At 45.8% G+C, this 11,631-nt stretch overlaps 1 protein-coding gene and 1 non-coding gene across 2 annotated transcripts in view; both read right to left on the minus strand.

The window, feature by feature from the left end:
- Positions 1-18: 18 nt before the first annotated feature.
- The window catches only part of SRC (SRC proto-oncogene, non-receptor tyrosine kinase), a 59,522-nt gene continuing 47,909 nt past the window's right edge, over positions 19-11,631 (minus strand). The window contains exons 6-12 of the mRNA XM_015410373.1: positions 10,652-10,801; positions 8,806-8,961; positions 8,128-8,307; positions 7,370-7,446; positions 4,070-4,223; positions 2,799-2,930; positions 19-471 (exon numbers count right to left, since the gene is read on the minus strand). Coding sequence (XP_015265859.1) covers positions 263-471; positions 2,799-2,930; positions 4,070-4,223; positions 7,370-7,446; positions 8,128-8,307; positions 8,806-8,961; positions 10,652-10,801 — 1,058 coding nt within the window. The 3' untranslated portion in view covers positions 19-262. The remainder of the gene's footprint in view (positions 472-2,798; positions 2,931-4,069; positions 4,224-7,369; positions 7,447-8,127; positions 8,308-8,805; positions 8,962-10,651; positions 10,802-11,631) is intronic.
- On the minus strand, positions 9,313-9,384 carry TRNAE-UUC. The gene has a single exon. It is a non-coding gene; the product is annotated as a tRNA-Glu (tRNA).

Raw genomic sequence — 11,631 nt, forward strand, 5'->3', positions numbered from 1 at the left:
GACAGGAAAACTGCGACACTCGGTTAATCCGTGACCCATCAATCAGGCCTTTGTTGGACAATTACAGCACCCGTGGCTGTTTTCAATTAACAAAAGGCCTAGTACCATCTTTGCGAAGAAGGCCAAATTTCCTCCAAATGAGGACACGGCCCTAGTGGGCTCTCTCTAGAGGCTTCCCAGTTTGTCGTCTCAAAGCCCCTCCTAAAACACCTAGGCCCAAGGAGCAGCGCAAAGTCTTTGGCACCAGATTCCACTCCTAGATCTACAAGTTCTCGCCCGGCTGATACTGAGGCTCTGTGGATGTGAAGTAGTCCTCCAAGAAAGCCTGTAGGTATTCAAAGGTAGGCCTCTCCTCAGGATCCTTTCTCCAGCACTGGCACATCAGGTCATGCAAAGACTCTGGGCATTCTGGAGGGCAGGGCATTCGGTAGCCACGCTCCACTTGGTCGAGGACTTCTCGGTTCACCATACCTATTGGTTTATCAGAGAGAGGGAGGGAGGGAGGGAGGGAGAGATCAGTCACTGGCACAGGTAAGTGTATGTAATATACATAAAGGTTTGCCAACCTCCAGGTGGGGCTTGGAGGTCTCCTGGAATTACAACTGATCTCCACCCTACAGAGATCAATTCCCCTGGAGAAAATGGCTGCTTTGGAGGTTGCACTTTATGGCATTATGCCACATATATACTAGAAAGGAGGAGGTGCTTCCCAAACCTTGCCCTCTGCAGGTTCTACCCCAATGCTCCCTCTAAGCTGTGGAGTCTTGGGAGCAAAAAATCTACTTTGTGAGCTGCTGGCATTACAGTTGTGGGCAAGCGGTTTGGCTACTGCACGAATTAGTTTGCTCTGGAGCCACCCTTCCTGAGCTAAGACAAAAATGCGTGAGCCGGAGGTTAAAAAAACTGTGACCTAGTTCACCCTAACTCAGCTTAGAGGGAACACTGCCCAGGACCTCCAGGAATTTTCCAAGCCAGAGTTGGCAACCCTAAACATACATCTCAGCAAGTCCTTGCTAGATTGTTGGCTTTTCAATAACACCATTCAGTCGAAATATACAGAGGCAAGGCAGGAGGTGGGCTCCACATTTAGCTGTGCAGTAGGATGCAACCTAATATCTCAAACGCTGTTAATTGACTATGATTCCCCCTTGTGATTCAAGATGGCAATTTAAGAAGCTCTCCTCAAGTTCAGCATGAAATCTGTGACCCATTTTCTTTGTCTTCGGACAAAGTTTTTCCACCGCCAAAACACACAGCCAGAAACTCGCTGTGGAGGAAGACTGGGATCGACTCATTGTGGAAAAAACCACTCCCTCTCATGGTCCAGTGCCAGGCCATGTTTATAGCACACAAAGATCTTGACCATGCTGACGGTCCAGATCCCACAGCTGATTCCTAAGCTAGTGGCCCCCACTCCTCCATCAGGACCACGGGGGCTCCCATGACACCCTACCATGAATTCTGGACCACCCACACAAATCAGAATACCCGTAACATGAACTGATATTCGTTGTACAGCCTGAAGAAGTGAGCAGTGACTCATGAAAGCTTATAACCTACAACAGATTTTGTTTGTCTTTAAGGCACTACCGGACTCTTTCTACTGCTACAGAGAGACTAACACAGCTACCCATCTTTATGGACTGATATGATGCAGAATTGGACCACGGGGACAGCAAAGCAGTTTGCTCAGTGGCAAGAGTTAGCATATGTGTTTAAAGTTCTGAAGGTAAATGGAGACCTGCAATTTGTAGCCAAATTATGGGGAAGTCCTTTTTCTACACAATGCATAGAAGAACCGGTGCAGTGCAGTAGTTAGCGTGTCAGATTTGGACTTGGGAGACCCAGGTTTGCATTTCTACTCTGCCACAGAAGCTTGGTGGGTGGACTTGGGCCTGTCACACATTCTACCTAGCCGGCCTTACAGGGTTGTTGTGAAGATAAAAATGATGGAGAAGAGACCGAGGTAAGACACTTTGGGTCCCCACTGGGAAGAAAAGCAGAACATAAGTTAAGTAAAATAAAAAAACCTCTGTCTTCCAGTGTGAAAGGTCTCAGTGTCCACGTATATCCTCCATTGGCAGGGAAAATAATATGCTGCGTTTTCCATTCACAAGCTCATATGCAGAGGATGGGTAACGCTGTTCCTTGTCCTCTTATGTATCACCCATGATGAAGGTGGTCTGGCATCTGTGAAAGCTCTGATTTTGCTCACGACTTTAGGGGAGGCAGAGAGAAATGAGCAGGCTGGGTACTGCAATAATGGACAGCCACCCTGAAGTCAGAGCTGAGCTTCCATCTCAGGGATAAAAATTGGGTGTTCAATGAAGGGAAACATTTCATAAAAGAAGGAAACGACATAAAAAACCAGAAAGCATTTATCTGCTTTCTGTCCATATCACAGCCTCTAATGAAAGAGCTCTGGGTTTTAAGGCTTTAAAGGGAACTATGGGAGTCCCTGAACTAGCCCACAATCTAATATTTATTTTTTCATTGGCCATTCATTAGAAGGCTTTAAACCCTGCCCTTCCATCCTGAAAGCGGATCTCTATGGCAGATTACATTAGATGTAAAACAACAGAAAGTGCAACCATTACCGGCACAGCTTAAAAATGGGCAAGCTGCCAAGGAAAGCAGCCTTCAATTTCCAAACACAATCAAAAGATGCACTAGCAACATTAAACACACAGAGATGCCAGTGGCGTAAATAGTTATCAAATGCCAGCGATCCAGACCTTCGCAGCCTGGCCACAACATAAAAGCTACTGACCAAAAATGAGAACAGGATGAAGACTTACCTGGATATGGCACCCGTCCCTTTGTGGCCAATTCAGTCAGCAATATCCCGAAGGACCACACGTCCGACTTGATGGTGAACCGGCCGTAGAGAGCCGCTTCCGGGGCAGTCCACTTAATGGGGAATTTAGCACCTTTGCAGGACAGACAAGAATATACACAGAGTCAGAGGTACTACTCCACCTAGTTTTTGGTTGGAGCCACAACAGGGATGACAAACATGCCCCCTTCCTTCCCTGAGCCTCTCCACTTTTGGGGAGGGAAAGTGGAGGGAGGCATGTTTAAATGCTTCTCTTTCCCTCCCTAAAATCGGGGAGGGAAAGAAAGGCATTTTAAACATGCCCAGGCTCCCTGCCTGATCTTCTCCAGGTGCCCCGCAGCAGGCAGGGAACCCAGGCATGTTTGCATGCCTGCCCTTTGCTTGACAGTCCGCCGCGGTAGTGGGGGAGGGCAAGAGAGGGATTGCAAACATGCCCCCTTCCTTCCCTGAGCCTCCCCACTTTTGCGGAGAAACTCGGGGAGGGGAGGGCAAGGGGGGAGGGCATGTTTAAATGCCTTTCTTTCCCTCCCCGAGATTGGCAGAGAGCCAAGGCTTTCCCTTGTCAATTTCACTCACAGCTGACTGGCTGGGACTGAACTGACAAGAAAATCTGCAGGGGCTACCAGAGGGGAAGAAGGCATTTTAACATGCCTCCTTTCCCTCTAGCAGTGTAAATCTGACCCAAATATTTCCCAGTCCGAATACTTGGACTCGGAAAATTCGGCATTTACCGATATTTTTCGGTTCTGGTTTACCTGAAGCCGAAAAATACCGGCATTTTATGGGTGGGGCTGAGAGAGCTCTGATAGAAACTGCTTTTTTTTCAAGAACAGCTCTTATCAGAACTACGGCTTGCCCAAGGTCATCCAGCCAGGTACAAGTGGAGGAGTGGGGAATCAAACCCGGTTCTCCCAGATTAGAGTCTGCGCACTTAACCACAGCACCAAACTGGCACCACTGCACCAAATTAAGTTTTATTCTGTGTCAAAAGCTAGTAAAGAGGAAGCAATGAAACAACACAGCAGTAAAACTGCAACCTTGAAATACTCATGGCATAAGTAGTAATGAGGGAAACATGCAAAGACTCATGGGGGCACTTCAGTTTGTCTTGACAGAACCTTCCTGCTTCAATCTGCATCATGGATACCCCCCCCCCTTCTGAAGCAGTAAGTAATTTGTAGTTGGTTATTTTCCCCAAAACAAGTAACACAGAAGAGCATGATCCAGCCATACCTTGCCTAGCTGTGTATTCATTGTCCTCAATCAGTCGAGCCAGTCCAAAGTCAGCTACCTTGCATACCAGGTTTTCACCCACAAGGATGTTGGCAGCTCGAAGATCTCGGTGAACGTAGTTCATCCTCTCCACATATGCCATGCCAGATGCAATCTACATCCATCCCAATAAAAAAAATACAATTGAGAAGCAGGGTCTTTTCAGTGGTGGCACACCGTTTCAAGGAATCCCATTTCCCCTAGCTGCTTGCCTGGTGCCAGATCTGATGAGCTTGCAGAGTTTGGTAAAAGCATATTTGTTCATATATGCATCTTGTTAAATGGCTTTGTTTATTGTTTTCTTGCTTACTGTCTGTTCTATTGCTTTGCATTTTATCAGTTAGTTTTTTATTAGGTGATTCTGCTCTGGTTTCTACATTCGCTTTAATTTTATTGCTCTGCTGTTTTGGGTCTGACTTATTCGTAGTCAGCTAATGCTGTTTTAAGAATACTGCTGAGGTTTTAGAGGCTGGGTTTAATATTTATTGTATTTTGATTTGCCGTGAGCTGCACCAAGAACCTTTGGACTGAGGGATGAGATACATAAAACCAATAATATGAGGAAAGAATATCGGATTTTAATGAGAGTTATCATTACTGTCTTACCAGGATTTGCCTATAAAGGAACTGTCAAAACAGGAAGGCTCATAGTCCCAGCCAGAGTAGACTCAAGTCACAAATGAAGATGGCAACCAAACAGTGAAGCTTTGGGGTTTTGTTAAACACTCATGAGCTCAATGGAAAAAGAGAATGCCGTGATCCAAATGGCACCACAGTTTGCTTGAAATGGTGACTCAAGGAAAAATGGTCAGCAGAGGGATAAAAGAAAGTGAAGAGCCTATAAACAAGCAGTGCCCTTGGCCAGTATCACACCCCACATAATTGCTAGGGTTGCTGTCCATGCTTATAGCCGCTACCACCTTCACTGCCACAGGAGGTGGTGGCAGCTACAAGCACGGACAGCTTCAAGTGGGAATTAGATAAGCATATGGAGCAGAAGTCCATCAGTGGGTATTAGCCACAAGGTATAGACAGGAACTCTCAGGCTGGGGCAAGTGATGCTCTGTATTCTTGGTGCTTGGGGGGGGGCAACAGTGGGAGGGCTTCTAGTGTCCTGGCCCCACCGCTGGACCTCTGGATGTCACCTGGTATTTTTGGCCACGGTGTGAGAAAGTGTTGGACTAGATGGGCCATTGGCCTGATCCAACATGGGCATCTCTTATGCTCTTACATTCGCATGGGAAGTGGGTGACCAACTGGCATGGTGGGGAGCTCACCACTGACACTGTGACATCATCAATGATACCGCGGCATAATTTCCAGCACAACCTGGAAGTGACATCATAATCACATAGGGGTGACACTCTAGAATTAACCATGACATCACTTCTGAGTCATGCTGGAAATGACAGCACTGCATCATACTGGCCCACTGAGTGGTGGTATGGGGAAGCGGACTTCCAGGGGGAGGGCTCCTGCAGATCTGGGAGACCTGGCAGCCCTAAGTATTGTTGATTTCTTTGCAACTCAATACACTCAGAAAACTGGTGGGGAGGGGGTAGAAGTCCATCAAGAGGGAATTTGAGCAGACCTTGCATGAGTTCAGACCACCCCCATCAACAACATGCACCAAACAGCTTCCCTTTCACCAATCCAAATGTGATGGTTGAATCATGGATGTCAACATACAAAGAACTATTAGATCCAAAAAATGAACTAAAATCACAGGAAATGCTGCAACAAAGAGGCATAATATTCAACTGGTAGGACAGAAACCAACTCGAATTCAGATATGCCAAAGACAAACAGATATGCTTCTGCGATGAAATGACAAGTTTTGACAAAACTCTCTTAGGTGTAGAGAGTAAACTCATCAAAAAACTATTATCTTAGACTTTAGGATGTCAGATGAAGAAGTAAAAATACCCATGACTGCATGGGCAAAGAATACAGGACACAATATTGACTTAAATAAATGGGCAAAGTATGAGGTACTTGAAGGTGATCTCTCTGAAAGAGAATGTATTTAAGATGTTTCACAGGTGGTATCTTCCACCAGATAGATTGGCCCACTTTTACCCTAAAATGAGCAATAGATGCTGGAAATGCAAATGTAAAGTGGGCTCCTTCTATCATACATGGTGGACATGAGAGAGATCAAAAAAATTCTGGCGCGAGATCCATACCATCGTGTCCCAAATAGTAGGGGTCCAGATTCCACTAGATCCCGAAATATTTTTACTTAACATAATGCTTGATAGTTTGCAGAGATTAGATAAATATCTGATCATACACGTAATAACTGCCGCAAGAATTATATTTGCAAAAATTTGGGGGAAAGATGCACCATCTAAATGTGATTTAATTAAAAAACTCATGGAGGTAGCAGAATTAGATAATTTACCATTGAAATTACAAGGAAGAGAAGAAACTACCTTCCAAAATACTTGGTCATGTGTTTATGACTGGATAGAGAAAAATCTCTAAAATGATGTAAATTCAGTATATATACCTATTAGTTATTATACGCCTATTATATACAACGAACAACTATAATTTCTTCTTTTTTGTATGTCAAAAAAGACTTAAGGGGTTCATCTATGTATGTTTGTTTGTTCATCCAGTCTTTTAGGATTGTTTGTCCCTACACTTTTCGTTTGGAAAATAATAAATACTGTATTGAAAAACAACAACAACAACCACAAGCGCCAAACAGGTTCCAAAGCCATGCAAACATAAAATCAGTCTACACATGCAGCAGAATCTCGTGGTGCAGTTTTTCCAGCCATGCTTCTTTTGTCTATGAATGGGGCAACAACTTGTTTGAACATTTCCACTGTGGGAGGAGGAATCCTCCCCAAACACAAGTTAGCTTGTTGGGAAGATGGGTTCTATGGTAACTTTCCCCCCTGTGGTTTCTGTCAAGGAGGCCTTTTTTGAAGAGAGGCACTTTTGTCTGTAGGCCAATGTTATACCAGCTCACAACAGGGTTGCTGGCTCTAGCTTGGGAAATCCTTTGGAGAGCCAGAGGTGGTGCCCGGGGAGGAAGCTCAGTAGCAATGTAAGGCCACAGAACCCGCCCTCCAGAGCAGCCATTTCCTCCAGGGGAACTGCTCTCTGTCACCTGGAAATCAACTGTTAATTCCAGAAGGACTTCAGGCACCACCGGAAGATTGGGAATCCGAGCTCAGGAGAGCTTCCGTGTCTACTCTTGTGCCAGGTGCTGCTTGGCTCTGAGAGGCCCCAGAGTGTTACACTCACCTGAGCCGCCATGTCCACCAGCTGGGGCAACCGCAGATACTTGCCCATCTCCCCTTTCAAGAAATCCAGGAGGCTCCCTACAGGAGGAGAAAACAGTGGTCAGCCATTACAGTAGAAGCCGGCCCCATTAAGTGCTTTGCCTCGTGGCTTTGTACCTGGAGTGGCTTGTAAGATGGCCTGGGTGGTTTATACTGAACGGTTAGATGAACACGATCTCAGAAAACACAAGAACACGTGCAGGAGTCTGTCCCCTCTGCACAAATGCACTCCTCTTTTAATCCCATAGAATTTGGGAAGACAGGAGGCCAATTCAGATGAAAGAAAACATTTGAACGGGGCCATGCAACCGTTTTTAAAAAGCATGGAAAACGTTTAAAACATGAACATTTCATCATGTTTTCTCACATTTCCAGATTTGGCAGTAGTTCTCCACCCCAGGGAACTTTGGGCAAGTTAGCACTGGCATGGCAGAGGCTGAATTGTGAGTTGGCCATAATCCAAAACAGCCACATGACCTCTTCAGCAGTTGCCAAACACTATGAATCCACTCAATCTTGTGTTTATGACACATCCCTTTGATTGTATGAATCAGACCTTAGGTAATGCAAAGCAGTCAAGGTTGGTGTTCCAGATGTTGCTGCTTTCTTTCCCTCCCATTTTGTCTATTCAGTTTGCTCGGGAGAAAGGAAGAGAGTAGCACAGAGAACGTCCCACCCCTTTGGCTTTTTGCACGTGGCCCTTACAAGCCAACAGCACACCTTTGCACATGTATTCCGTTACAATGTAGATGGGCTCCTCTGAAACCACAGCATACAGCTGCACCAGCTTCTCATGGCGGAGTTTCTTCATGACCTGAGCCTCCTGCAGAAATGCTTCGGGAGACATCGTCCCGGGCTTCAGAGTCTTGATTGCCACCCGAGTGGTGCCATTCCAGGTGCCTGGGGAAGAAAAAGGAGATCAATAAGGCTTTGTTCAGAAGCACTAGATTCACAGTCCCTTTTGAACCAGCTAGTTTTCTCCAAATAAGAAAATGCTTTCAGTCTCAGACATAGTCCACAGGCACACTACAACTTCAACAATGTCCAGCTTTTGTGAGACTTTGTCGAGAGGCAATTGTAGCGCCTTGAGCTGGTACACTCGAGTAACCCCCTGGAAATCTCCTGCTGCACTGATCCACTGTCGTAGTCGTGAAAACAGCCATTACGCTGGATCCTGTCTGCTTTTTGACTTGCATCGTAAGATCAGGCTGCAGGGTAATGAATTCCAGATGACCAAGAAAAGAGGTTTCTTCTGTGAAGTGCAACAGCTACTGACTTTCCACTTCCCATCCTCCCAAACGACACTGTCAGAAAGTCACTTTCTTGCCACGAAAACTCTGACAGCCACCCAGACCGGAAGATGTGTTCTTGACTCAGGGACCTGCCAGTTATCCTTACCCATCCACACTTCTCCAAAACAGCCTTGCCCAAGCTTCACCTCTAACCGCAGCGACTCCCGAGGGATTTCCCAGGCGTCCTTTGCCAGGCCTTGCGTCTGAGGCTTGCTAGTCGGACAGACATTGGTGAGACGGTGGCACAGGCCATCTGCATGCTCTGAGAAAGGGGAATGGGCACAGCAAAATAAGTTCCTGTGTAAGATTTCTGGAGACTTCCAGACCCTTCTTTCTTTCTTAAGCCCAGCCTGGATCCCTCTTGAGCCTGTCTCAGTAGGGCTGAGGGCTTCTACATCTAGAACCCGGTGCTATCATATTTTGATCCCCCTGTTAACCCAGGAAGCTCCAGGTGGCATATCTCATTTGGCCTTGTTCCACATAAACACAGGAAGGTGCCTCATGACACGTCAGATCATTGACCCATCAAGGTCAGTATTGCCTCCTCTGGCTGGCAGCAGCTCTCCAGGGTCTGGGGCAGAGGTATTCCACGTCACATACTGATTCCTTTAACTGGAGGTACCAGGAATTGACCCTGGGATCCTCTACATGAAAAGCAGACACTCTACCACTGAGCCACACCCCCTTCCATTGGTGAGATGGTGGCACCATTTTATCCTAAATGTTCCATGAGGTGAGTTAGGGCCGGAGGAATGGACACCTCATTCATTTTGTGGCCGAGTGGGGAATTTGAGACCATTAAGGAAACACTTCAATGGGCACAAACATTGAAAGACTTCATAAGATGCCCAGGACCAACTTTCCTAGTAGGGTTTCAATCTTTTTGATCAACTGACACTTTATGACCAGATGTTGTGGGGACTAGTTGTGCTTATTCAACTGGACTGGAAATATAACCTTGGGGCCACACTCTTCTGTACTACTACTTCTGGAGAAAACTTTTTAAAAGGATGACAAAGCTATGTGAGGAAGAGCTCGATGTCTTGCTCTTCCTACATAACACCCGCAAGACTCCCCTGAGAATCACTTCATAGTTGCCCACTTTACTCCATGTCACTTGCGTCAACACACTCAACTTCAGCTGTACCCCTTTATATTCAATAGATGCAGGGGAGTAGGAACAGGCACATTCAATGTATCCAAATGCAAGAATCAAACATGTTTTGGCTAAAAAAGCCTTCCTCAGTGGTAAAATACAAGCTGAGCACTCCATGAGTAAAACATATTTCAAACTAATCATATACAGAATTGACCCAAAAACTAACAGTTACCCAATACAGTGTAGACCTTACTCACACAGTGATCATCACCTGGCCATGGAGTAAGTAGCAGTAAATATTCTTAAGATGCAACATGGGCCACTCATCCAAGTGTTATTCATTTCATATGCCCATGGATCTGTTTAGGCCCAATCTGCAATGCTCAAAGCTCCAATGGAATCACTCTTTCTGGATACATTTTATACCTTTTAACCTGTATTTATATACTCTGACGTTTGTCCTGATATTAGTATAGGTACTTATATACAGAACCATAGATATGTGGTTTTTATTGTGATTTTAACATTTCCTAGGTATAATTAAAATATATTGCATGTTTTTATATTAGCACCGAGTGTTTAGCCATATTTGACTATTGTCTTTTTTCTCAACCTTTTTGGTTACTTTTCCTGTACAGGGTTGGCTTTCTTCCCCTTTTTTAATCTCAGTAGTAACCCGGTAGAGCAAGGGCTGCCTTACGCCAGGGGGAAACGAGAGATCCCATCAAACTGTTTGATTCCCCATTCCCTTGCTGCCCAATCTTGTTCATTTAGTTCAAGGAACCTTCAGCAGAGCTTCTGCATTCTGAGAAGTATCCTGCCTAATTAGAAGCCACGTGGAAACAAGACTTACTGGAATAATAGGCTACCAGCTGCTGAAGGCTGCTGAACTGCGTGCGGGAGGTGATGTAGAAACCACCGTTATCCAACTTGCGGATCTTGTAGTGTTTGACGTTGAGGCCCTTGGCGTTGTCGAAATCAGAGACGGAGAGGCAGTAGGCACCTGGCAAGAACAAACATACACAGGTCAGGTCTACTGCCTAACAAAGACTTCTGGGGGCCCATGTTTAACAGACCCGATCTTCTAATTATAGCCCATCTATGCATTACGTGTCCTGATCTGGATTGTGCAGGGTGGCCAAACCTTGTCAGACCTCAGAAGCTAAGCAGGGTCAGCTCTGGTTAGTACTTGGATGGGAGACCACCAAGGAAGACGAGGGTTGCTGTGCAGAAGGCAATGGCAAACCACCTCTGTCCCTTGCCTTGAAAACCCTTGTAGGGCTACCATAAAGGCAGCTGCAACTTGATGGAACTTTCCACTACCATGCATTCTTTAGAAGTTTCCAAAAAACATTTTCACAGCATAGTCAGAGGTTTTGATGCTCAAGGAACAAAGCTGTCCAAAGGCGAAACATGGACTCAGCATTCGTTTTATATACACCTCGGCCTGTCTCATAAGACAGGAGAACAGAGAGAAAACCGGCACATAAAACTCTATTGATGCACAGTTTTCCTTGTGGCACTTTAGAATTAGGAAATTGTGAAGGTTTTCAAGCAAATCTCTTGTGGTACAATGCCTTGATGGCACGTCAATGAAAGAGGGTTGCAGTCAGCAGGATGACAGTTTCACAGAGGGATGGGGGGGGGGGACGACACAGAGCAAATTACCTCAGAAGAACAAAAGCAGACGGCCAGGCCAGGTCTGTCTAATTATGGCCTGTGGCTGGATCAGCCTCCGCTGTGATCCTGTCAGACCTTGCAAGTTAATTTGTGGGGGGTTAACACAGAGAGCAGAGATAGAAGACTTTTTTTGCAGCTCCTGGGGGGGGGCGG

Source organism: Gekko japonicus, unplaced genomic scaffold (genome assembly GCF_001447785.1).
Source record: "Gekko japonicus isolate JY-2015 unplaced genomic scaffold, Gekko_japonicus_V1.1 scaffold200, whole genome shotgun sequence".
Taxonomy (NCBI): domain Eukaryota; kingdom Metazoa; phylum Chordata; class Lepidosauria; order Squamata; family Gekkonidae; genus Gekko; species Gekko japonicus.